The sequence below is a fragment of the Argiope bruennichi genome, chromosome 4 (genome assembly GCF_947563725.1).
Source record: "Argiope bruennichi chromosome 4, qqArgBrue1.1, whole genome shotgun sequence".
In the NCBI taxonomy this organism is placed as follows: domain Eukaryota; kingdom Metazoa; phylum Arthropoda; class Arachnida; order Araneae; family Araneidae; genus Argiope; species Argiope bruennichi.
This window is the reverse complement of record NC_079154.1, coordinates 62719551-62747027: the sequence shown is the minus strand read 5'-3', so window position 1 is coordinate 62747027 and position 27477 is coordinate 62719551. Positions and strand designations below refer to the sequence as shown.

The following is a 27477-nucleotide window of genomic DNA, read 5'->3' as shown; positions in this document are numbered from 1 at the left end:
AAACTATATTAAATTCTTCGCATTTACCGTTATTTAAGTATGGGCAAGCAGCAATTGCTGCTTTATAAATTACTCGCCACTTTGACTTAATTACATGTGTAAAATCAAAAGTTTGTGCTCGAGGCAGACACTTTGCTATTTTCGAAGAGTTCGATGTGGCGTTCACTGTGATTTCAGTTTTCAGTGGAATGATTTATACAGTCTCATTAGTATTAATTTTTAAGCCACTTGTTATTGGATGCTGAAGATAATGCTTTTGATCGTGTTGTTCAAAAATAGAAAAGATGAAATATTGCCTTTCTTTCCCTCAGAAAGACAATTAAACTACTATGTAAATGTAATAATTGCTTTTACATATAGTTGTCTTATTTACCACAAATAATTATTACATTTCTAACTTTGTATTAAATTGATTGAAAGGCAGAGTAAAAATTTATATGAGGTTACATGCTTTATATTAAACTTCAAAAGCTAAAATGCTGTAGTCTTTTTAATAGAAAATATATATAAAACAAATTTGTACTCGTTTGCTGAAATAAAAAAAATAAGCTCAATATTTTATTCAATTTAATTTTCTAATATTTATTTTTGTATTAATTTTATGGTTGTAGAAAGGAATTAATAATAGTAAAAAAATGGAATAAAAATTTTATTAGATATTATTGCGAGATATTATTGTGTATTAGTTACTTAAAAATTATAAATTAGCTAGAATTTATGATCACTATTAACCATCAGACAAAATTTTGAATTAACAGCTAAAGCTGCATAGAAATTTTGATTATGGAAATGCAGTTATATATAATTTTTATTATCTCTTCGCTTTCATAATAATTTCCCTTTACTATTTAGACTTTTTCAAGTCCATAAATTATTATTGTCTTTTGTTATACTTTTTGTTAATGTAATTTAATGAACTGATTAGGCACTTTGGATAGTTATTAAATAAAAATTAATGAAGTAGTTTAATAAAATACTAAATCATTAAAAATAAATATAATAGTTTCTTACAGAATGAATGATTTTATTTTTTGGAGCCACGTTTAATTCTCCTTAAAAAAAGAAATTTTGATTTAACTTTTGCTTTACTCAGAATTCTCTAATTGAAAAAATACTTTTCACCTTTAAATTCACCTTTCTAATTATCACTTTTCCACTTTCTTTTTTCTTCTCTTCAAAAAAAAAAGGGGAGAAAATATCTGTTTGATTAATAATTTACTCAAAGATAACCCATCTTCTTTTTCTATCTTAGAAACATTCGTAAGCTAATTTTGATAGATAGAAATGTTTTTATAAAGCATAAATATGATCAGGAAATGTTTTATCTTTATATATAAGCTTCCTAAAATATTTTTATATCAACGTATTTTCAGAAGATAATTTGTTTTGCATGCATTCGATTACATGAAAGTTATGAAAAAAATTAAGAAAAAAAGAAATAATTTTTTCCTGGTTGAATTGCATTGTTAAAAAACTAAGTACATTACTGTTGTATACAGATAATAAACTTTACTAACGACAAAAATAACATCAATCTTAATAGCTATAGTTTTAAAAAATAATGAATAAAAATTATAATGGGCACTAAAACAATGTTATCTCTATGGGAAATTATTCCAGCTAATATTTGAAATTCTTTAATTCACTTATAGTGTTAGGAAATAAACAAAAAAAAAAGTTTAATATTTTGACATAACATGCCAAATAGTTGAGATTCAGCCAAATATGGTACCCCTTTGCAACCATCATAACAAGATCTCTCCTCTCGGTTCATCCTATCAGAAAAATTCTTTTAAATTGCTCATGAGAATTTCTTTCTCGGCGTATATGATTGGTCGAAGCTTGAGTCCTTTAGTACACACGGGAAACCCCGTATTGACTTCTCTTCACATTGAATTCCTCAATTTTCCGACATTTCAACATAACACACCGAGTTGTAAATACGCATAAATCGCTCGGTCTAACATACTAAGACGTATATTTTTGTGAGTATTTCTGTTTGTTATTTAGTATTTAATTGAATATATTAAAAGTTAAGCAACAGTAACTTGAAGATTAATTTTAAAAGTTAAAGAATGATTTAAGAATTATATGATGGTTAATACTTCTACTAGTTGAAATAATTACAAAATCATGATAATAAATTTAATTTTGGTAGGTTTGGAGTAAATATCTCCGGATTGAAACGGTCGACGAACGTTACATGATTATCTGTCAGTGAGTTAGTTTCCGGTTTGCGTAATGTTGATAGCATTTTGTTCTCATTTCGTTATATTTGAAGGTCAGCGATTGTCAATAGCAATTACGTCATTAAATTAGGAAGTTATATTGATATTCTCTTATATATGTATATGCATATATTATTTGATAGGCCTTTAGCGCTTTATTTTTCACCGAGTGCATTGCAATTTAATAATACCTATGCAATTGATATTTATTACTTAATAAATTAATATATTTGAAATTACTCAATTGTCAAATGCATAATGGACATTTAGTTAGTGACGCTACGGTGGTAGATTGGCCAGGGGTGGGGTGTTCGAATTAAATTATAGTGTTTTCAGATTACAAAAATGCCAACTATTCAACTCCTAAATAATTTTAAATCGGGAAAACCAGTTGTGTTAATGCATTTTGTCGAAGCTATTGTATCATTGAAAAGATATACCTTGGTAAAAAAAGAATTTTATACCCTTGGAAATGCAAACCTTTTGAAATTAAGCAGAATATTAGTATATTAATTATATATATTTGTGTGTCGAATGAAATTGTAATGAGTGCGATTTGTGTCCAATGTGATTATATTGAGTTTGATTTGTGTTATAATAAGTATTGATTATATTTCAGGTTCTCACTAGTCATTGTCTCATACTCATCTGTGCTACAATGTCTCAACAGTTTTGTTTAAAATGGAACAACCACACGACGAACATGTTACAGGTATTCGAAAACCTCTTATCCACAGAAGCCCTCGTGGACGTTACGCTGGCATGCGAAGGGCTCAGCCTCAAGGCACACAAAATGGTGCTCTCCGCTTGCAGTCCCTTCTTCCAGAGTTTATTTTTAGAGAACCCCTGCAAGCACCCAATTGTGATAATGAAAGACATGAGGTACAGCGACCTCAAAGCCATCATCGACTTCATGTACCGCGGAGAAGTGAATGTGTCCCATGACCAGTTGTCAGCACTCCTCAAGACGGCAGAGACGCTCAAAGTCAAAGGCCTCGCAGAAGTGACTGGTGAAAACAGACATGCTGCGGGAATTGTGCAACAAGAAATCATTGCCCCATCAGTGGCAACACCCCTGACACCCACCGCTCAAAGGACAGACACACCACCCTTAGTTGGGAAAAGAAAACGTGGCCGTCCAAGAAAGCGGTCACTTAGTGATTCTAATCGCAGTGATGATGAAGGGGTGGCAACTAAAATCAAAGAGCAGGACTCTCCCGACGTTGAGGAACTGTCCGGGGATGCGTCCATGGAGGCCCCAAGTGATATGCGTACAGGCGGCCTTCCCAATTCATCCAATTCACAATCTCAGGTACCCTCACACTCATCGAACAATGTAAATAGCTTCTCAAAATCCCATCTGTCCATCTCGCAAGATCCTCAGGTCGATGACCAAGCATCAGGTGATGAGAACGAATTCGAAGTGGAACCTTCGAAGTTGTTAGAACAAACTCTTACTACGGACAATGTAAGTGATACTTCTGTACATCTAAGAAAATCAGATTTGAAAAATTGATAGATGTTCATCGTAATTTTGTTATGTGCATCTGATTGTTTTAATCATTTTTCACATTCATAATAATAAATCTCTAAATATTGCATCTTTCAACTGTTATCAAAATTTTTTGTAAATTTAATGTTTGTTCATATATTTTATAGTAAAAGGCTGTAAATTTTTTGCTATGTCGTTTCTTGAACTAAGGGTGACATTTAGTTACGATTCTATTAAATTGTATGTGCTGGTGAGGGAAAGTATTGGTCTTAAGATAAACTACACGCTCTTTATTTTGTGCATATAGAAGATCATTTAGAATGAAAACCTTGCTGAACAAGTTGATAGCGTGTTACGAGTACTCTCTATTTTTAATCTTGCCCAGGACACTCAGCAAATTCTAATAGAAACTTATTTGAGTCGATTTCTGGGGAATCTGAATTTTCTCATCATATAATGTACTTAAGAATTGTTCTGAATTAGATTTTAATAATTAAAGAACTGGGTATTTTTTTCTTAAATGGCAGTACTGAAAAATGTTATCAATTAATATTGCATATCATAACTTTTATATACTAAGTAGAATTTGGGGCGTTTGAAGAATTTTCCAGTTACGTTGTAAAACACTGAGATTTTATCTATTTTGTTGTATATAATTTAGAGCAATTTTTTTTATTTAAAAAAATTAAATTCCTATCTCAAGTAGGTGTAACTTTTCATCCCCTGAAAGCATCTCAAATCAATTATAGATTTAATAGTTTATAATGTATAGGCAGTATAATTGTAATAATGCATTATACAGTTATTTTCTGTTTCAGAAGTTGTAAACAAGAAATGTTTTGTAATTCTGTTTAAATAATTTAGTTGTAAGGAAGTGAGAATTCAAATGATAACCAATCTTTTTTATTTTAGGTTCCTTCTAATAGTCAAAATAGTACAGGGCACGTAAATCTTCCATCTGTAAGTGGCTTAGAAATATCGAGGCGGTCAATGAGTAGCACAGATAGTATCAGCCAAGCCGTAGTTCCTGCTTCAGATTCACTAGGTTCAAATTTACAAGGTCCAGACAGTCCACAAGGTAAATATAATCTTAATTTTTATTGCTGTCTCATGGCAGCAAGTGTTAGTGCTTTAATAGAGCAGATGGATTAATTAGGCATAAACATTTGTTTAAAATTTTCTATATGCATCTGCTTTATTGAATTGCACTGACACTTGTTTTTTGGTCGACAGATGTACCTGCCATTGGACGTGGGGCTCCCTGTCATGACACCTTGCCTATCAGTGTCAAAGAAGAGCCTGAGGTGTATTTAACTGAAGTTGACACCAGGCCTGTCAATATGAAAGGAGAGCCTGATTTGTATTTAACAGAAGCTGAGCTTGGCATGGTCTTCCGTCGCAGCCAAAACAATCGGCAGTTTGCTGTTAATTTAGCAAGGATGCTCTACTCGCCTAAAGAAATGAGAAATTCTAATTGTCGAGGAGTACGAAATTATTTGCCCCTTGATGAGCGCAAGCTCAATTTTATTCGCACTACTGTCCGAGGCTTTTACCTCATTGACCCTAGTATAGAATCAGAAACGTGGAAATTGTGCATGCAAAGCATCGATTCCCACTGTCGACATGAAAGAAGACTATTAAGGAGGACTAAATTGAAAGATCAAGCTTTTTAAATTTTTAAGGTGGGTATGAACTTCTGTTGGACAGACACATTTAAAATTTCTTTCTCAGAATCAACATTATAATTCAGAAGATATTCTAATCGCCCTTGATTTCTTTTAATTACTGTATCCCTTTCGATCTTCCGTTTTAATGATATATATTTAGGTACTGGGTTTTAGAGGTTTTTAAAGATGCAGATCAGATTTTGTTCATTATTACCTCCTCTGACTGTAATATTGTTCTTTATGTAAGTTGATTCTCAAAGAATGTTCTGGTTGGAAGGTTATTATTTGGAAGAGGATTAAGAATGATTAAATAGGAACTTGTTTCCTTGTTCATTGAATATTTTTTAAATTTATGTTTTTAAATCTTGGTTGATATTTATAATCTAAAAATGTATTTTTATTGCAGATATCAAACCACAAATTCTTTCATTTGATGACCCACCCATCTCCCCTGTTGCTGGAACATCGCATGGATCAGAAAGGTCCATGATGATGTACATGGACCAGTCAGGTGTGGCATCCATACCTGGACCAAGTAATTATCAAGATAATAGTGCCCTTGTACCGCACGATTCTCAACCTCAAGGTAAAAAGATTTCTCTACGACTGATCATATTTTATTCTGTATTTATTATCCAGATGGTAAGTGAAAAAAAAAGTCCTGTGATAATCGACATCCTGTTATTTGCGCTATAAATTATTTAAAAATTCTTATGAATTAAATTTTAACAGGATAGCTAATTTTTTCATAGGATTTTTTTTTTACTTATCATCAAGTTTCTAGTAAACAAGCCATCTTTTTAATTACATTTTCTAGTTGTTTTTTTTTAAATATTTAAGTTTTTCTTAACTGTAATTTGAAAGGTGGCTCCATATGTTTGAGCAGTGCATAGTTGAGTTCTTCTGACGAAACATTTGAGTTAGCATTTAGAAGAACTTGGCTAGCTGTTCGATATTTTTAGATTATATTTAAGTGTAAGCTTAGTAACTATTAGTTTTAAGCTTAGGTTTATTTTAAGGTTATTAAGTTAAGTATAGTTTGTAAGCTAGTTATTATTTAGGTTTAATCTTAGGTTAGATTTAAGTTATTTTTATGCATCAAATGGTTAATTCCAATGCTTTTCTATGCATTGGTTCTTAATCTTAAGTCTTGTCATGTTATTGGGACCATTTAAACTGTTGCAGTGCTAATTGTACAAATTGTCTAGTCTTAAACTGTCAGTTGTTTAAGTTGTACTTACCTGACAGTTGTAACGTGATATGTATATAAGTTGCCTCTACTGGCACACTTTCTTGTAAAATAAACCTAAGAACTCCCATTCGACAACTGCTGAAGACAACATACCTACTTGGATTGCATCTTTCTTGGTTTTGCCAACCAAGTCTACTCAAGCCAAACTTCTTTTTTGGAGTTCAAGTACCTTGACATCTTGACCAAGATTATCAAAGTTTGGATTCATTTAAATTGAAATTTATTGGTAAGTTACAATCTTTCTATTTCCTTGTGTATTGTTCTATATGTTTAGTTGGTAAGTTAAATTTAAGTGCCTATACATGTATTGTGAAATGTTATGGTAAGCGAGTCTTGGTAAGTATAATGACTCGCAAGGTAACTGTGGATCTATCAACTGTACACCTCACCTTTTGGGAAGCCTCTTGGATCCTATTTCAAGTTCAAGATCCATGCAGAAGAATCCATCCATTTGCTGATTTGTTTAAAGATATCCTGTGAAGACCCTTCATTTGATTGCTTTCTTTAGTCTACATGCAGGTGAAGTAAAGCCCTGTGAAGTTCCATTTCAGGTGAGAAGCTTTCATTTATCTTTTTCAGTTATTAAATTATATAATTTTGTATAACTTAACCTTCTCTAATTAACTGCATGTTTTTATGTTAAATAAATATCAGAACTTTTTAACTTTAATTCCCAAAGGAATTATATTATTAATTATAGCTTTTTTACAATAGAATATCTATCAAATAATGATTAATATCAATTTGTAAAGTTTACTAATATACATTTACTCCTACTTTACTTAAATATTTTAAGTGAGTGATGGAATAACATTTTTTAACATGTAAAACATTTGGGATATTAATTTTATCTGCCAAGTTTTGAAAACACTTTGAAGTAATGTTTTGAAAGTTAATTCTGTTTTCCTTTTATAGAATTTAGAGTAAAATTTAACTATTTTAATGTATAATTTCAAAATTTTGACTGTACAGCTAATTTAATATATAAATAACTTTTAACTAAAATTTTACTACTTAAAAATCTGTCAATTTAATTTAATTTTTGAGAAGTTCCAATATTTTTCACTTTTCATAGCTTTGAGTTAAAGCAGTTTTAAATATTAATGTTATATAATTTCAATATTTGTTTTATTTAACTAAAGTGGTATAATTTTATTAACAATGGGTGTGAGAATTAATATTCTTTTTTTTTCATTTTTAATTTATTAAAACCTTGTAATTCATCATAATTTTGGTTAAATTCAAAGATTATAAATTTGTCTTCCGCATGTTTATAAAAAATATTTTTTGTTTGCTAAACTTAAATTTTCATTTGGGAAAATATAGTAGCATTTTTACACATTAATAAAAGTTGCATTTTAATAAATATTAACATCCACATTTTCCAAGAGTAAATTTAAAAATTTATTCATATTAGAATTTAAATAGAGATTAATGTTTGATAATTTATTTTTCAATCATGGTCATTCATATGTAATTTTATTAACCATTTTTATATTTTGATATTTATATCTTTTTCTATACTTCATGTATGGCACCACAAAACTTGGGTTATTTTTTTAAGCTGAAGTTCTTGACACTAAGCTTACTTTTTATTCATTAGGTTGGAAATGATGAATATAGAAGCTCATTCGTTTATGGTTAGTATTAGAACTCAGTTTATTTTTGTGTAATCGCATCTTTTGTTTTGAATAAACTAGGCATTATGAAGAATGATTTAAATTGTACAATGCAACAGTTTGAATGGTGACCAAATCTGTTCATTTTCCAAATTAAGCAATATGCCTAGGTGTTCTTAAGTGTGTGGTGTCATTAGTGAATGATGGGAAAAGTTTTTGTATAAAAGGAGTGTGTGTGTGCTATGGGTTCTTAAATGTTTGTTCTGTTTTTAGGTCGAAAAACTCTTTGGTGGAATCAACGCATGCAGAAACTGCAAGCAGCGGCTCTAAGGCAAATTCGGTTCAAGAGCTCCCGCTTTACTTCGGGTTTCCGTGGAAGCCCCAAACAGGCTATCTGTCCATTTTGTTTCAAGGTATTCTACGACAAAAGCACAATGAATAGACATGTGTCTAAGCGTGTTTGTCTTGGCTTGCAGTTTCAGACTCAGACTCCCACTCTGATAGATGATGATGTTGGTCTCTCAGTTCAGCCTGTGATTTCCAGTGTACAGTCCAATTCTCCTGTTGTAAATTCTGCTAATGATCCACCAGAACCTCTCAATTCTGAAACTGAGGTGCAATCTGAAGGAAGCCCTAGCAAGTCCTCGCGAGTTCCTTGTCCATATTGTAATAAACTATTGAAAGGGGAAAGAGGTGTCCGGAAGCATATAGATTTTTATGGATGCCCAATGGCTGTAGGTTCGAAACCGGCAGAGCTAAATTAAATTGTTGCTTCATTATTTAAAGGCAAAATATGAAACTGAAAATGTTTTTGGCTCATTGTTATTGAATTTGTAAGATGGAGCTACTGACATATGTTTTTATAGTCCCAGTAACACGGCAAAGATTAAAACTTTTTAGTGATATATTGTTGTAATGTTACTTAAAATTATCTAGTCTTGAATATTTTTTGTTTAGTTATGATTATAGTATAGAAATGTTATAATGGAATGCTTGTTTTTTTATTCAGACATTAGCATTTTAAAATGCTACTGTTAAAAAAAATTGAACATCTTTGGTGGCTATAATTTTTAGTGGTAGGTAGCTCCATCAGATTTATGTAAATAGTTATTATATGTGAATAAAATAATTTAAAAATTAAGAATGTATTCTTTCATGGAAAATCTCACATTTCAGCATTCCAAACTGTCTTATAACTGAAGGAAACCAGGGAAAATTTGGATTGGATTTGAAGGTAAGGGCTGACATTTTCTCAACACACACTTCCAAATTTAACTTTGATATTATATAAAACACGGCTGTTATGATAAAAATTAAAATCAAAATCTGCTTAATGACTGTTTTTTTAATATCCATTCATGAGAAATTCTGTTAATACAAAGTGGGATTTTTATTGCCTAATAGACATTCCTGTGGCTTTTAGCCTGGGATTTTTTTTCCAAAAATCCATTTCATTTGCATAGTACTCATAACTTTTCTTAAAGAGTTGTATTATAGAAGCTACTCTAGAAATTGATTTCTAGATTTGAATCTTATCCCATTGGGTCTTCTCTGCTTTATCATTTTATTTATAGAACTGGCAAGTACAGTATACTATATAATTGTTTTACAAACCTATCTTCAGGTATCTAGTAAAATATGAGTGTACACTGAGGTGTAATAGTAAGACTGCAAATAATTAAGATATATAATTTTTCCATCTAATTTCTTTATAAAAAAAGGAAGATACTCTTGCTTGTTCAAAATTTGCAAGAAGGGAGTTTTCCTGTAATGTGTTATCTGAAGATTAAACTACAGGCATATGCATACTTATTTCAATGAGGACAACTGCTTATTTAGTAGATAAAAATTATAGCCTGTTAAATTTTTGATATTAAAATTTCTTGTTATTTTTATTAATTTCTTCTGCTTAAGGTTTTCTTTTTGAGATGCATTTGCTGCAACTAGACAAATTCTTTAAAATCTGCAGCTGTAAATTGTGTTATTTTGACTTAGGCTTAAAAAAGTGATGTAAATTTGAAGTACTTCACTTGATGTATTGAATTTGGCATATATAATTTTATCCTTGGTGCAATTCAGATGCTGAAATGCATGCTTTGGTACATTAAACTTGGAAGAAAAAATTTAAATTTCATTTGTATGAACAAAGGATTAAAAAATTTTTGGTTGTGTTGAATTGCACGTCAGTGCTTTATGGATCATAAGGTCTTGGAACGTGTATGCATCTTTCTACAATTAGCAAGACTCGTGGTGATAATAATCTTCATTATACCATATGGTAATAATGCAATAAAAAGTGCAATATGCAAACTTGTGAACTTGGATCTTATTTTGTGAAATTATTAATAATTTTTAAAAAAGCTTTTTAGCCCAGTGAATATTTAGAAGGGATTGGTGTAGAAATTGTTTCTAAAACGGGGTGTAATGTTTAAAAGTTAAGCTGCTTAAAGATGAACTATTAATTAGATGTAATCTTAATTAATATTCTGTATTTCTTTAAATAAGGATTAGTTTATCATGGAGTAACAAGTAATAAAAAAATTTTTTAAATGTAAAGCATGAAATGAAAAATGCTAGCATAAAATTTAGTAGGTAATATGAAACACCTTTCCATAACTTCTGTGTGAAATTGGATGGGTATGGAGTGTTTTATATTTGCATTGAAACATGAGAAATATGGAATGGAAGCAAACTTAACGGGAGTGAGAAGTAGAGATTATTACAATTTAAAAGTATCAAGACTTGATGCTTTTTCTACGCACTCCACTTGCTGACAAATGTATAACAAATACTTTCAGCAAGTATAACTGAAATGACCAGTTTCCAATTCTTCTGAAGGTCAAAAATTCTTATATACCAAGATAGAGCACAATGCTGTGCCTATTGGTTAATCTACTGCTGGATATAAAAAAGGTTTATGTGTGAATAGATAATGCAGTGGTAATTGATTTTCTTAGCTGATGTGTTGCTTTTCCTTAATGCAACACAAATTTTTAAAAGTGAGATGCAAGTCTTTTTTTGACTTGATATTCTCGGTGAAATGTATATTTTTTTCCCCAAATGAGATGTGTATCTATGAATGTCCATGGCAGTAATGCCTTCTGAATTCTTTAGCAATAGCTCTGAAGGGGAACAGGGCCTTTTTTTTAGCTTCGAACTTTTATGCAATAAAAAGCAATCAAGTCTTTATTTCATTATGTTGCATCCCTTTTATGTATAAGATAAGGCAAGATTGAATGTGTTCAAAACGCACCATTTGGATGATTAGGAAACTTATCTTGCACTTCAGCAAGCAAGTACTATGGTACAATCTTGCCATGGTATAAATATTTTATCAGCTTGAGAAGTATTTGGATGAAACTATAGTTAGCACTGAGGTGTACTAATTTATTTTTGAGTAACGTATAATTAAACAGACCATTGATTTGAGAACTGAAATCAGAAATAATTCATGTTAATTCCTTTTAAGCCTTTTGATATCTCGTATAACAAGTATAGAAAGTATTGTAATCGTCCAAATATTCGAGCTTGAAATTTTAATGCATCTCCACGTTTCAGACCTACCTGAAGTTCGTAAAACACATTTTTGGAAAATGTCCTGTCTGAAAAAAGATAACACGTAAACGCTTTGAACTAGAAGAATGAAATTTCTATATTTTGATCAGATTTTGTGTAAAATCCATTCTGAGTAATTTGTTTGTCCGAATATACATTAACAAGGTAACTACAAAACGAAGAGGGTTAGGGAGATAAAATTGGGTTCACAAATTTTAACATTTACAGGGTATACATATTCAAATTTTTAGCCAAATATAACGAGTTGATCGTCAGTCGGTCCGTACTTCAGAAACCTGTAAACACGGTAACTCAAAAAACGCAATGACATAAATATATCAAATTTGATATGGGATTTTTAATTACAAGTGTAGTTTAGTGTCAGTTTTTTTTAATCATTGGGAAAAAATGCGTCTAAAATGCATTTAATTCCCGGATGCTATTAATTTTATGCGAGATATGCCACGGATCACACGATCGATTCAGTAAAAATGCTAAATTTAGCCAAAAGTTTATATTTTATAACTATTGTACGCCATTGCCATTCAAGGCGTTCTCTTGGATAGCACCTTTATTAGAGATTATACGAGAAAGTTTTAGGAAGACTGTTCTCGTCGATTATTTTTCATTAGTCGCTTTTTAAACCAAACCAATGGCTAACTCGCCAGAATTCATGGTTGCTAAAATTTTTAAGTGAATATTTAATGTAGTTTGCTGTTAATGACATCTTCAGCCAAGTATTTTTAAACTTCACAAATTGATAGACTGATAACATGTAACAAGCACTATTTTAGAAGCCTTAACACTGTTCTATTCATTATGCTAAAAGTCTTATTTTCTGTCATCTCCTCTTGGTTGAAACGGAAGAAATTAAATCTCAATAATACAAAAACCATGCCGAAACTGTTTAAAAATGGATGCATTAAAAAAATTTCATTATTGCTTACATGTGAAATTAAACAAGTGTTGAGAAATTAAAAAAAAAATATTAAAAGCATACTTTAAACAGAAACCTACTCATCATTTAAGAATGCCTTAATGTTAGACAGTGGAGGGAAAAAAGAAGAAGAAAAAAAAAAAAAAAAAAAGCCAAGGAATTAAACTTAAAAATATTTTGAAAAAATTATTAAAAATAGGCAAAATAAATTAGCATTATTTTATGATGTAAAAGTTATTTTTGTGATATATTTTTCGTCTGTCATGAGAGGAAAATGTCAAAAACAACAAAACATTACTCCGAAGTGCTCACTTAACATTCTCCAGAGCACATTTTGATAGTTCTAGGTCTAACGATATGGCTTGTAGAGAGAGATCCAACATAAGCGCAGATACACTCATCCTTTATTAGCTAAAGTGATGTGAATTGTGCTGATAATAATCGGTCTTCTCTCCGTAAGTTTCAACAGTAAAAAGAAATCACGTGATTGAATACTTACAGAAGCAATGAAAACGGTTCAAATTTCATTGCAACAATTTAAACAATTGTAAAAATAGCATAGAAATGTTTTTTTTAAAAATGTCGATCTTCAGAAAGAAAATGCAGAAACAAATTGGCTATAAAAAAAAAGGTAGTTTTTAAAATGCGTAAAAATCATTTTTCAGCGATAATATGTTTGAAAATGTCACTTAAAAATGCTAGAATCTCGAATAATTTTAATTAAATTAAAAAAAATCACTTATTAATGCCGACCATCCAAAATGTATTTGTGACAAATTAGATTGTTGCAAGTTAAAACATACTGGTCTGTAAAGCACTTTCAGATATACCTTCTCCTTTAGTTGTGACCGAGGTATATTTTTGATGCATCAATAACAGTGCATGAAGGTGGGGAAATTCTGGAAAAAGCATGGTTATCTTAGAGTGATATCCTGTTCCGTAAGAGAGAATACGGTTCAAAATTATGTGATGCTTAACAAAATAACTTTCACGAAGTTTATTATCGGATCGTGATTCAACTAAGCAAAACCAATATGTTTTTTTTAATGATATCAAGGGTGAAAAAATTTTTTTTTATCTTTTGGGTATATCTTTTGGGTTATTGAAACTTTGAATTCAGTGCGATACTTGCATAGTAAGCATATGGAAGTAAGCCAGCAAATATAAGGAAAAAAATAAGGAAAACAAATTAAGAACATAAATAAGAAAACAACTTCGTAATTATCATTTCATTCACGCTCGTTTCATTGGTAATGTGAGTAAAATTTCCTTTTCTTCAGCTTCATTTGGATCTTCGTCGTCCTCGCACAGCTGAAGCATTTGCTCATTGATATGGTCATCGTCTCTTGTAGATGTCTCGTCATCAGTTTTGGATCAGTGCATGAATGTGCTTTGTAATTTGCACATCCAATGCTTGATTGGCGATCTTCTGCAACTCTGCTACCGAATACACTCATTTGCTTCGTTTGCGGCACTTAGGATTAAAAGCGACGACCATGGAACAAAGTCTTGGATGGTGGTAGTTGGATTCAGCAAATGTTGAGATTTTTTCTGTCCCATCAATGGATTCACCATATTATCTGAGCATGTTTGATCTCGCAATTACGTCTTTAATCGATGTTCGGCATACAACTTCCAATATTAGAAATAATGAAAGCATATTAAGTTTTTCATAAATGATATTGCAAACAAGTGACACTATTAGGCATTTTGGGTTCATCCTTTGCTCAATACTGTGCATCGAGAGTTTTGTTCTTCATTTGCTATACTGCCCTTTTGAGTGTGCTTGTTCAAAAAAAAAAAAAAAAAAAAAAAAAAAACCGTGAGTGTTTTAATGAAGTTTATCATTGCGAAAGATCTGTTTTACAATTTCATTCCTTGGATGTAAAATGAGGTGTCTGATAACCAATCATTGAAAGCACGAAAGAATACAAGAGCGCCTTTCATGCATTGATGATGCTTGAAATTGCTGGCTCAGAACAGATTGTTCGCCGAGCTGCTTTTTTCTGGAATACGAAGAGTTCCATTCTTTGCTTTTAAACATGTTCAATTCATTTATGTGTTGCAATAATTGCATTAGTGACAATCTAGTGGTCTGCATCTTTCACAGTTTGTTTTATTAGAAAGCCATCACTTTCAAGCTTGACACTCAGCATACCTATAGGCTTTTCTTTGTTAGGGACATTCGTGGTGAACTGTTTTTAAATCATTATCATTAATTCAATGAATATTACTTCTGGTGTTGTGTGTCTTTTAATACACCTTGCTTTTCCTGGTAGATCTCGGAGGTATCCATAAACAAAACTCGACAAAAGTCACACCTTGAATATAATTTTTTTTTAATGTGTGCTACGTATTGGCCTAAAGTTGCTTATACGCTATGAGGTTATCTCATACGCAAAATATTCCTCAAATCCTTGTATCTTAATTTCTTCAAAAAAAAAAAAAAAAAAACGATTCTACAGTTTAATGTGAATTTCTCCATTATGAATTTTTACTTCGGATATATGTCCGTGGAATCATTCGACTTTTTTCAAACGAGTTTGATTTCTTAATTGACGAATGTTAATGAGGAACGTTACAAATTCTGGAACAAGAAACAACCTTGAAATTCAAACCAGCCCACAAGTATTTAGGGCTTGTTTCGCTATCGTGCAATATTCTTGAATTTTTGGCGTCAGTGTTCCGTTCTGAAATCGCAAGTAAAAAAATCTTAGAAATTTTGTACTGTAATAACAAAAAGCAGAGCTAGGAGTTTATTTCATTTTAAGTACTCCCAGAAATACTACGTCCATGACTCAGAACAACAAACTTTCAACGTTCACATTAATATCTATTTAACCATCATGCCGATTTAAATTCCGTTCCAGTAATTATTTGTGGACCAACCTTCGAGGCGAACCGCTGATCTATTGATGTAAGTCCTTTCTTATTTTTTCTTTCAAATAGAAAAACAGTAGCAAATTTCGTAAATTAAGCCTGTTAACGCCAAATTTAATTTAAAGCGTAGCGTTTAGTAATTCTTTTATTTTTTATTAAGGTAATTTTAAATTAAAAATTCATTCTGATTGTTATAAATACGAAATAATTACTGGGATAGGTTTAAGCTTGATTTTTAAATATGATATTTTGGTTAAAAATATTTCATTAAAAGTTTTTTTTTTGTAGATATATAGAGTGATTATAATTAAAGTTTATGCAGGTAAAGCTAAATTACACACACACACAAACTGATCAAGAGTATAGTATTGCATTAAATGTGACTTTATTTTATGTACATATTAAATCGATGTGATTTATCGGTTTTTGTAATAACAAATGTTATTACTAATATTAATAATTTGCCGGTAATTATAAATAATAGTAGTCAATATGATAAACTGATTAATCACTTTTATCAGTTAATATTAATAACCGATTAATAATATCAGTTTTAACACATATAGATAGTGTTTAGACTACATGTAATCTATTTCTAAAATAAGTGGCATCATATTTTTTGACAAAAGTGGCGCTATAGGCTGAATTTGGCTATAAAACGTTTTTATAAGGGAAACTTATAAATATTTAATGAAAAACACAAAATTATTTTTTGACAGTTACTTAATTTTCTTAGCATTATAATTAACTTTTTGCAATAAAAATTGCATGGGTGTAAATTGTGTCAATGTTTATTGACCTGATCTTAATTGTTGTGATTTATCTAGCTTAGTCTGTAAATATGGCTGATTCAATCCTTTAAAAAGGATCGTACAGCACTGCGCATCCGACAAATCGACAGAGATATGATCAATCTGCTGGCTATAATGTCATTTTTCGAATGAGTATGATTCTCATGCTCCTGCAAACATACTGAACATGCAGAGATTTGCAGACGGGGGGCAAGGCAAATGCGACAGGGAGGCAAGCACAATATCTCTAATTCGGCTTCAAAACCGCTCAATAGTTAATTTTATATTTAATTAAAGGAAATCAGGTATTTAGTTTCTTTTTTATTCAAATGCTGGTCCTTTCTTTCATTGTTAAAACTTTACAAAGGTATTTGTAAAAAAAAAAAAAAAAAAAAAAAAAATGTTTTCAGTTTTTTTTTCTTCTGGCCATTAAAAATTGTCAGTATTTGAATCTATTACTTTATGGGACTCTTGGGGGCCGCGGTAGTAAGATCTCGGTTTCTGAACCGGAGGGCCCACTTCCACCGAAGAACCGCCGTGTAAGCGGGCCTGGTGCACGCTAAATCTGTCGGGGCCAAATGTCGTCCCACTGGTGTGGCGTGGAAGTTTGGAGAGGGGGTGACAACTCAGGTGTCGTCCTCGTTATCTGAGCGCAGTTCAAAATTACGAGGTCGGTCCCAAAATAGCCCTAGTGTTGCTTTAAAACGGGACTTTAATATAATTAAACTAAACTAAAACTATGAGACTCTTGAGATTTAATTTCTCTGAGATCTAATTTTAGAAAAAAATAAAGTTGTATTGCATTCTAGATTGTATTATATAGATAGAAACACAGATTACGTCGTGCTAAATGAACAAACGCGTGCTCTAATTATTTTATATCAGAAGCTACATATAATCAATGTTGAAACAAAAAAAAAAAAAAAATTTTTTTTAGAAATTCAGAATAATAAATAAAAAAATATTCGATGTTTTCTCCAAATACGATTTTTCAGCATAGTCCCCTATATTTGTTAAATGAGAATTGCAACAACGAGCAGGAATTCAAAGGTGTTTCGAATCCGAGGAGAATAAGTGCGCGTGATCAACAAAAATTTACTACAGTTCGGACACGAGCAATATAGAATGCTGAAAAGATACAATGATGTTGTTTCTTAAGAAGGCCGGAGAAAATATTTTGTAAATATATGTAAATACTTGCTATTTTATGTAAGATATGAAAAATGGACTGCTTAAACATTAGACCCCCCCCATGTATTTATTTTTCATTATATATTTAGGCTTAAAAATACCCCAATGCATTTTATTAAGAAACAATTAGATCTTGAATATGAATTCCCCTATCTTCATTTTTAGGCATGCGTTCTGATGGTTAGATACTTTTTTAATTCGAAATTATTGCAAGCTAATATTACTCCCAAAAAGTGACTGATCCCATGAGTTGCATGCATTGGTTTTTTTCTTAAGATCTTTGTATAAATGTTGAGTCTGACTCGCGTATTGAATTACTAAATTTTTAATTTGAATCTGCAATTAAGTGAAAGTATTAAGTAATTTAAAGTGTAAAAATCAATTGAAAACGCATCATTACCTCAAATGTCCTTATTCTAAGGATTAAAATAATAATAATTGTCCCAAATAAGATATGCCATCTAATAAAGAATAAATTCGTATGTCCAAGTGTTAATGTGCTATATATAAATATTCTACAAATAACTATTTTAATCATGAAGACAAAGTCTATTAGACATTTAAAAGCATCTGAAATTATATAGTTTTTGCCACCAATAGCAATTTGAAAGAAAAAATAATAAAAACGATACGTTCCCCGATTACATAGTCATAATATTGAATGCAGAGTCTGAAGAATTTAGGTAGTAATTTATTTAACAAATTAAGTATATACTTCGATAAACTCTTTTAGTGTAGCTAAAAAGCTATCATACCACAAATATTTTTTTCTTCGTCAATTATAGTCGGTAATATTTTTTTAGTGTAATTATTGTTGCAATTGCCCTCCTTGTTACCGCCGCCTCTGTGTATATGTTTTATAAACTAAATCATGAAATCAACGAAACAAATGTGTAAAAAGTAAACCATGAGTTCTGAAATCAAATGAATTGCAAAAATATAACAATTCATTCAATTGCTCAGACTTATTTATGTTTTAAAATGTCCTTTAAATTGCTTTCAGTCGCTCGCGTAAAGTATACTTTTATTTAGTTTTTATGCCTATCTTACCATCATATTCAGCATGCTATGATGGCTTACCTCTTGAGGAGAAATTGTAAATTCAATTTATATATAAGGGAGAATGTTGTACCTTTGACCTGTTTTCAGTATTTTTTTTTATTGGCTTTATTTATAAATCCTTATTCTTTTGGGAATGTTGATCTTAATTCTATTTAATTTTCTTGTAATATATATTTTAAAATATCGAAATTTCCTATTTTAATATTTCTAAATATTAAAAAAAAAATTACACGGTCGTGTATGATGTTGTATCTCTCTCCAGGTGGTGTTGTATCTTTGACATGAGATACAAATATACATTCGCATAAAACAATAAAATAATTATATAAGTCGTTATAAAATTCGTTCCTTTTAAAATTTTATTTTAAAGGGACGAATTATTATTTATTTTACTATTTCATGAATAAGAAACTTTTCACATTTACAGTTTGAAAATGTCTATTTTCTATTTTCGAAATTCATCTTTTTTTTTTCTTCCGGAAACGTAGCAGTAGGTTTGCAGTTACTGTTACTTTGCATTTTTATTGGTAATTCATGAAAGATATATCTTTTATTTCTATCTATTTACTTTCTCGCTCATAAAGAGGAAATATTGTAATCATTTAAAAATTCGAATTCCGGATTTCGACAAATTTCTTAGGTTCAGGTTTTTTAAAAATTTATTTTTGTAATTATGTCTGTTTATTGAAGACAATAACTCTGAAAGTTTTAAAGCTAACCGTATGAAATTATGTGCATAATCTTAATAAGAAACTTGTAGATTTTTATCAAATTTTGAACGAAACTTATTCACAAGAAGTCTGTAATTGAAAGGGATAGTCATAAAGCCGATAGCTTTATTGATAAAATTTGAACTGAAGTACACATCTGCATAAGTTTTAAAATAATTCATCAAGGGGTTGATTTTGGTTTCAATCATTGAAAAAGAAATAACCTAATTATATACGCGGTTTCCTTTCCTTTACGAAGCACGAAACGCTCACGTGTGGGGTGGATTCTGAAAATAAAATTATCTGAAGTTATTACGGTCGCGGGCTCATCTAAGGTTTACAACTGTTATGCAGGAGAAAAGAAGATAATATTCTAATATGAGAAAGTTTGGGAGGTCGCTCGTTATTATGTTATTCATTGCCATCTGCAAACTCTTGAGTCAAATGCATTGCTAAAGTACCTAAAAAAATCAAAGATATATAAATTCTTGCTTTGTCGATTGTTTTTTGTAAGACCAACTGAACCCAACTTGAATTTTTCTAAAAACTTAAAAGATGAAACCACTTAGAATTAAGATGTTGCAAAATTTCTTGTATTTTGATACTAGAATATTATAATATATTCAAAGCTGTAATATTTTAATTCATAATTCTTCCTAGTGTAGATTTCTTATGAACAAAGGTATGAAGAAAATTTACTTTCGGCCCCCAAACATATTTACCTGCCCATTATTACAATGATATTTCAGTTTGAATTGAAAATTCCTTGCAATAGACCATATGTTCAAAAGTAAAATAGATATAAAACGCACAAGTCACCAACCTTCTCACAATTTCAGAATCTTGGATCGGTTATCCAATTTTCCTCTAAATGTGAAAAATTGGATCTTCGATCTGGTCAAAAAGAACAACATATGGTGTTCAAAGGTACAACACGGTATTGCTTCAAGTTTAAACCTTAATAACTCATTTTTAGTTAGGAATAGAAAAACCAAAGTATGGATAAAATAAGATTATAATTCAATCTACGATATGCATGCACAAATATCATTTCTTAATAGTATCAAAAGATATTATGAGGTAAAAAGTGATTTCTGTAAGATGGTCAATATACAATAAGCATGTATATCAACAGCAGTACTCGAACGTAAGCAATCTACGGACAATCTTCGTACTAAATTTACTAACTTCCGAATATTGTTGCCAGTTAGTTGCACATATTGAAGTAGTTCAAGGTACAACCAGTCTAAAAACAACACATTTCTTTATATTTATTTTAGGGAATAGAGGAAAATGGGAAAGATTTAAATAATTCTTTTCTTTATAATGTTAATGATGTGTTTGTTAAATGGTTGTTGCGTTTAATCCAATACTTTCTCAGTAAATGAGTTCTAAGCATTTCTACTTAACATCTAATACCTGTAATTATGTTAATCTCGTATATTAAAAAAAATTGAAGCATTTTTACTTTTTTGTATATTAGTGTAGAGAAAGTACTGTAATCATCAAAAAATTCGAATTCGAACTCCACGTTTTAGACCTCCCCGAGAAAAGTGTCTATTTGTCTGTTTGACAAAGATAACTCAAAAATGCCTTAATCTAAATGGATGATATTTGGCATATGGTCTTTACACCAAATTTCTCAAAAATATATTGAATTAAATATATTAAATTTGGTTTGAGATTTTGTGACTACAAGCGTAACTTTGTATCAAATTTTTGTTTCAGTCTGATTGGGAAAAACGCATCTAAAATACAAATTCCATTTTCGGGTACTTTTAATCGCATACCAGAGATTACTCACCAAAAAAATCGACAAGTATCACGCAATAGATTCAATAAAAAGGCTAAAGGCAAAGGTTAATATTTCGTAACTGTTGTACACCAATGCCATGCAAAGCATTCTCTGGAATAACATTTTTTATAAGAAAAGTGTTATCCCATTTGCGAGGAAGTTTCGGGCAGGCCAGTCCCGTTTTTTTTTTTTTTTCCCGAATTATTTGCTATTATTTTGGGGGGGGGGGAAATGGAGTCAAAATAACAATGCTTTGACATCAGAATTTGACTGATGGGTGATTTATACCATCTGAAACCTGTTGAAAAATTTGATGTGGATATTGATTTGTTAGATAAAGTAATATGAATGTAATCGGTTTAATCACAGATGTGAACAGTAGCTGTTCTATAAAATACGCTTTATGGATCTCATAATTTTGTACCATGAAAAACATCACGAAGACTGAGATTCTTACTCCGATTTTCTACACCACAGCACTGATCTGAAATTGGTGCGTCAATTTTTTATTTATACTTTTTTTTTTATTTGCGTGCATCGTTTTGGAAAAAATGCAGATTTTTTTTTTAGATATTGTAAGATAATCTCAAATATGACGAGAGACTAAAATTCATACTATTGCAGCAACATACATGATTTTTATTTTCATTTTACGCCGAATTTTATCTTTTACTACTTTTAAGATTGAATGTCTCATTTTCAATATATTTGGTAAAAACTTAATGTAACACCTCGTTTGATTTCTCCTTTTTCTACTGTCAAAGGTCGTCTCTCTGAGGGGGGGGGGAATTTAGATAGATATATTGGACTGAAGTGATTAAAGCAATAACACCCTCTTGGTATGAATTATTTTCTCTCTGTTATTTTTTGCTTGCCAATTTCTGACTGATTCATATATTAAATTTCCGGCTGTATGCGTACATAATCTAAATTAATGGTTAAGAAAAAATGCAAATTAACATAAAAATGCTTTTGAACAATTTTAATTTGCATTAGGAATCTACAGATACAATTATGATTGAATAAATAATAGATTGCTGACAAAGATTTTTATTTATTTATTTTTACGAAAAGATGTCATTCAAAAAAAAATTTTTTTTTTTTGAGTTTACACACTTTATTTTCTATTTGTGATTGAAATTTTTATTGAAAATTTTGGGTTTAACGATGTTAATAATCAAGAGTTAACTGAACTGTTTGCTTTAATTTCGAGCTGCCTCAATATAATCGGGATGCAATTCTCTCTTTACATATTTTATAAAATTGCAACGAAACAAGAAGATTGTGGTCTCGTCACTAGTCTATCCTCTGCTCTTTTGACTCATTGTTTATCTGTGTGGATAATATAGATTTTACTTTTAATTAATTTCTTTGATCACCAAGAAAGACAAAGAGCATGTTTTTTGATGAAATTTAGTACAATGTTATTTTCTATGTTCCCATTACTTGTTCACATCTTATCCTTTATACGCCCAGAGGATATTCTGTTGTTTTTGAATGCTCTCTATAATTTCTATCAGCCCTTGCTATTTAAGCATCTTTTCTTCTTTTAATAACTAAGTTTTGTATAGATTTAATCTGGTTTCAAAGGATATTGGTTCAATGGTTATAATCGCAGATTACAATTGTAGACTTAAACTGTAGCCTTGTAACCGTAAATTAATTGTAAGCTTTTCTCCTATAATTGTACTACATCGCTTTCTTATTAACACAATCAATTCAAAAGACCTTATTAATATATTTTTTTTAAAACACATGGCATTAACTTCAAAGAGATATTTGCATTTTTATATGCACGTTGCCGGTCATGGCCAAGGAAGTACATGCAGTTGCAGTTATCGTGTTTAGTATGCCATTTCTCCCATTAATTTTTTTTTTTTAGGGATACATAAGTTATCGTGGTTAGAATGTTGAATTTTTTATTATGCAAATCAAAGAGAAAATAATACGACAGTTAAATTTTTATTGTTTTATAGTTTTTTAAATATTAGCTTTAACTTTTCTTAAGATTATAATTTTTGAAATAATCAGTGAGAAAAATTATATATATATAATTATATTCTTTTAAAGTTTTTTACTTCATATTTTAGTATATTTGAATCAGACTTATCATTAGAAGCTGTGCTTCCCCAAACTCTTCTATTATATCTAAATCGATTAATCTTAATCATTTATGGCGATTGAGATTGTCCTACAGTATATCATGTTATTGCAATAAGTCTTTTTTGAGAGAAAAAAATTAATAAAATTATTTGTAGTGAAAATCCGTATTTTTGTATTGTCATTACTTGCACAATCAGTATTATCCAATGTTTTTCCTCACCTTTCTATCTTTCATTTGTAGAGATTAATCCAGATAATCAAAGATGTTTAAGAAAAGACTTGCAAGAAATGGTTTAATATGCTAAAGAAGCTGTTAAAAATTTTTTTAAAAAAATGATAAAGAATGGATGGAAATAATAATTATTTTCATATATTTCTAGTTTTTATCTTTAGTTCTGTTTCAGAATTAGAAATGGTTTTAATTTTTCATTGTAATTTTTTTATTTGCCTTTTACAAAAACAAACAACAGCTAAAAAGAATAGAATATTTTGACAAGTCAATCAGTCCATTTAATTTATGCTTCAGTCCTTCCTTCAATACTTCGAAAGTGCTTTACAACTATTTATTTAATGTATCTGTGAAGGCAGTTTGAAAATGGAATGGATATATTACCAGAAAAAATATCCAGTATAGACTATGAATATATCTTACTGCTTTTTTTTTTTTGGAAAGTAATGTAAAATGTTCTGAAATTTCATTTCGTTGATAAATTTGCTTTAAACTTATAATGAGTTGTTCCTTTATTTCGTCCAGTTCAATATAGTCTTTAACGACGACAAGAAAAGTACTGAGATAGTAAGATAGGGAACAACTAGTAACTTATTCTGTAGGGTGTGTTAATAAAACTTATTCCTTGGACACAGTTTTGTGTTCGGATAGCGAACAATCACTGTATCTGTGTAATACTGTATAGCGAACAATCACTGTATAGTGTAATTGATTTGTAGAGTGAATCTTATGTTTGAATGGTTACTTACGAGCAACAGGACTAAATTCGAGCAGCTGAGTTTAATTCTTATCATTAAGATTTTGGAAATGGTTTCTTTAATATGTTTCAAAGGATGATTTGGATTCTAGAAACAGACTTCAGTATTTATAATTATCTATTCAAAGGTAATTATTGGCATTTTTAATTATTTTAAATTAAAAATGCCAACTGAAGCATGTATAATTTTGTATTTTAATTATGCAAATGCAAAAAATTGTATTATTGGCATTTATAATTACTTTTTTCACCTCTACAAATTTGGCGAGAACTTGCAACTATCTTCATTTCATCATTAGGTATTGGTATATTATTATCTCAAGGTAATAATTGATTGGGAAAACCACATTATGGATCAAAATATTTATTAGTATTCTTAGTGCGATAACAGTTATACTCAGAGGTGATAAAATAGTTTATAATGGGCATTTTAAAATTGATAATTTTGTCTTAAGTATACCTTTTACTGACCATTTTATCGTATGCGAATGTGAGATATGGAGTGTCGGTTTGTGGAACGTATCACTGAATTCTTGAACTCAAGGTTCTTAACCTATGAACTGAACAGATGATACGGGTATGAACACGGCATTGAGATTACTGAACAAGTGGTTGCGCTTTATTAAGTGAATATTTTTCATGAAACAATAAACTGATTTTAACTTTTATTTCGAAAGAAAGAGATAAAAAAACGCAGAATTTAACATTAGTGTTTTTTTTTTTTTTTTGCAAAATCATTCTAGAGTCAAGCTATTAAAGACTTAAGTATGAATAAGATGGCAAGATCTCTTGGTTTTCTTCGGAAGTATTGAGTCGTAAGTTAGTATTTTTTTTATGGCAATGTTGTTGCTTTTATCTGTTTTTTCGAAGAATCTTTGAATTTTCCACTGGATAAGCCACCTTTTGATTAATGTAGTGTGCTCGATGAGTTTATTTGATATGAATTCAGGATCATTGGCAGTGCAGAGCAGAGCCGTGTCGTCAGTGAATAAGCTAATTTTAGTTTCCTGGTTTCTAGGTATGCCATTGATAAATATCTTAAAGCACATGGGATCGTTTGGAACCCTAAGCTATTCCTGTGCAAATTTTTCTATATTTTCGAGAATGAGCTCTTTAACCTTAAAATGAATTATCTGGCAGACAGAAATGAAGAGAATAATTTGATCAGGCCGCCAGGGATTTTCATATATATCATTTTAAAATGAGTCCGTCGATCCAAACAATGTCGAATGCTTTAGCGATATCCAGGAAAACTGCACCGGTATCTTGGTAGTTGCTAAAGCTCTGTCTGATTCACTCGGTCATTCTAAGAAGCTGCCCACCAATAAGGTTTTTCCGACATCCAAATTGATAAAATTTCATGCATGCTAAAACTTTTCTGGAGATACCATCTGATATTAATATTTATAACTATTTTTAATAGCTAAACGACTTTTTGATTATAATTTTTAGATGCATGTCAAATTTAATAATGTTTGGAAGAACTGTTGTATGTACAGAAACCTCTGGCATTAGAATTTTTACTGTTCTATTGCCAATTTTTAAAAAATCCTTATTTTGATGCTTCGTTTGCAAACATACATTGCTTTTGACATGAAGTGCATTGTTATTTAATTGCAACACTTTAATAGTTAGAGGTAGTCCAATATAAGTGGAGTTCAAACGAAGAGAATTCTAGAGAGAATAGACTAACTTTCAGCCCACAAAATTTGCGGAATACGCAACTATAGGGTTAATTGTACACAAAATGTATTATTTAAATTTGTGTTTACCTAATGAACATTGTTTAGATTATTTTAATATAGTGTACTAAACTGCTACACGATGAATTATTGAGGAAGTTAATCTTTATGTCGATTTTAAAAGTGCTTCCTGCCTTATCAATGGAAGTAAACGATTTTTTTGGAGCAATTTTAACAGTCTTTCTTTTACTTATTAAAATTACTTTTTTTATATCACAAATATTGGATTGGAATCTTCTATCATAGAAAAGCAATTTAGAAAATCAGAATGAGGTGAAATTAGGTAGACCCTGATCGTTCTTTAGTAAAAGGCACATAATAAATAAAATAAAATCGAAATTATTCACTTTTTAGACGTAGCTTCAATGATCGAGTCACTGAATAAATTTCTTATTATTATTAAAAGGTAAAAATAAATAAATAAAAAGCTTCAAGTTAATTTCAATAAAATTGTCATCAGATACACATGTTTGAAATCTAGTCTAGACTAAAAGTGATGAAAAATGTAAATGAATTAATAATAATATTTAATTTTTGACATTAAAGTTCCAAATGACCGGTATTTTATAATATCGTTCAAGCGAAAAGTACTTGATAGATTTCTAAGTAGTTCAAAAGAATTTATACAAAGGCTGCTAAAGTGATTTTGTGTGTGTGCGTGTGCGATTTTCCAACATTTTAGATCTTTTTCTCATTTAGCAATTTTACATTTAGCACTTTTCTTCAACTATTTAGATCATAAAAATTTCTACTGGCTTCAATTGCGAAACTCTAGTAGTAATGCAAATGTGGTAATTCTACCTGCAAATAATCTGTATAAGGTTATTTGTGTTTTGTTATAAAATTACTGCTTGATTGATTCCATTCTGAAATAGCTTACAATTTACTTCTAGTCTTCCTTGCTGTCGATGTACAAATTAACTTTTTCGAATAAACTGCGATACAACTTTTGATTTTTATTCTACTTTTGATATTGGCTAATCACAATAAATGCTAACATCTGATTTAGAGTCCTCTTAGAATTAAAGTGTCATTTTCTCTGATGGAATACTTAGTGAATCTATACATTCCGTGCCAATCTTCCATCGGTATCGTTATGATATTTTGAAACAACCGTTTGAATCCTGTGACCAACGAATACTTCTAATTAGATGAACACTCGATTTGGGACAATTATTATTAATTCACATTAAACAAATGAAAGAAACTTAAATGTTTGAATATGTCCCAGTGATTTTTGTCTTTCAAAATATTGCGTTTTGACTTAAACGCAGATTTAATTATGGAAATAAATCTATTGTTCGGTATAAATTTCATACTTATTCAGTTATGAGCATATAGAGATGATCATGCAGAATGATATATCGAATATACGGAACTTTAATTTTGAATTTAGAAATTTTTATTCCCCCAATATGTTTTTAAATATCGACGAGAAATTTTGAAACAATCTTTTGTTTTCCAAGG

The 27477-nt window shown here is 30.3% G+C and overlaps 2 protein-coding genes across 2 annotated transcripts in view; both read left to right on the top strand.

Annotated features, from left to right (window-relative positions):
• Nucleotides 1–1843: 1843 nt before the first annotated feature.
• The window catches only part of LOC129966886 (uncharacterized), a 167249-nt gene continuing 141615 nt past the window's right edge, over nt 1844–27477 (top strand). Inside the window, exons 1-4 of the mRNA XM_056081493.1 lie at nt 1844–1985; nt 2848–3696; nt 4633–4798; nt 5794–5973. Of these exons, the coding sequence (XP_055937468.1) occupies nt 2887–3696; nt 4633–4798; nt 5794–5973 (1156 nt within the window). The 5' untranslated portion in view covers nt 1844–1985; nt 2848–2886. The remainder of the gene's footprint in view (nt 1986–2847; nt 3697–4632; nt 4799–5793; nt 5974–27477) is intronic.
• On the top strand, nt 6116–9402 carry LOC129966892 (uncharacterized). The gene is made up of 2 exons (XM_056081501.1): nt 6116–7190; nt 8532–9402. The coding sequence occupies exon 2, from the start codon at nt 8561–8563 to the stop codon at nt 9020–9022; it is 462 nt and encodes a 153-aa protein (XP_055937476.1). The 5' UTR covers nt 6116–7190; nt 8532–8560; the 3' UTR covers nt 9023–9402.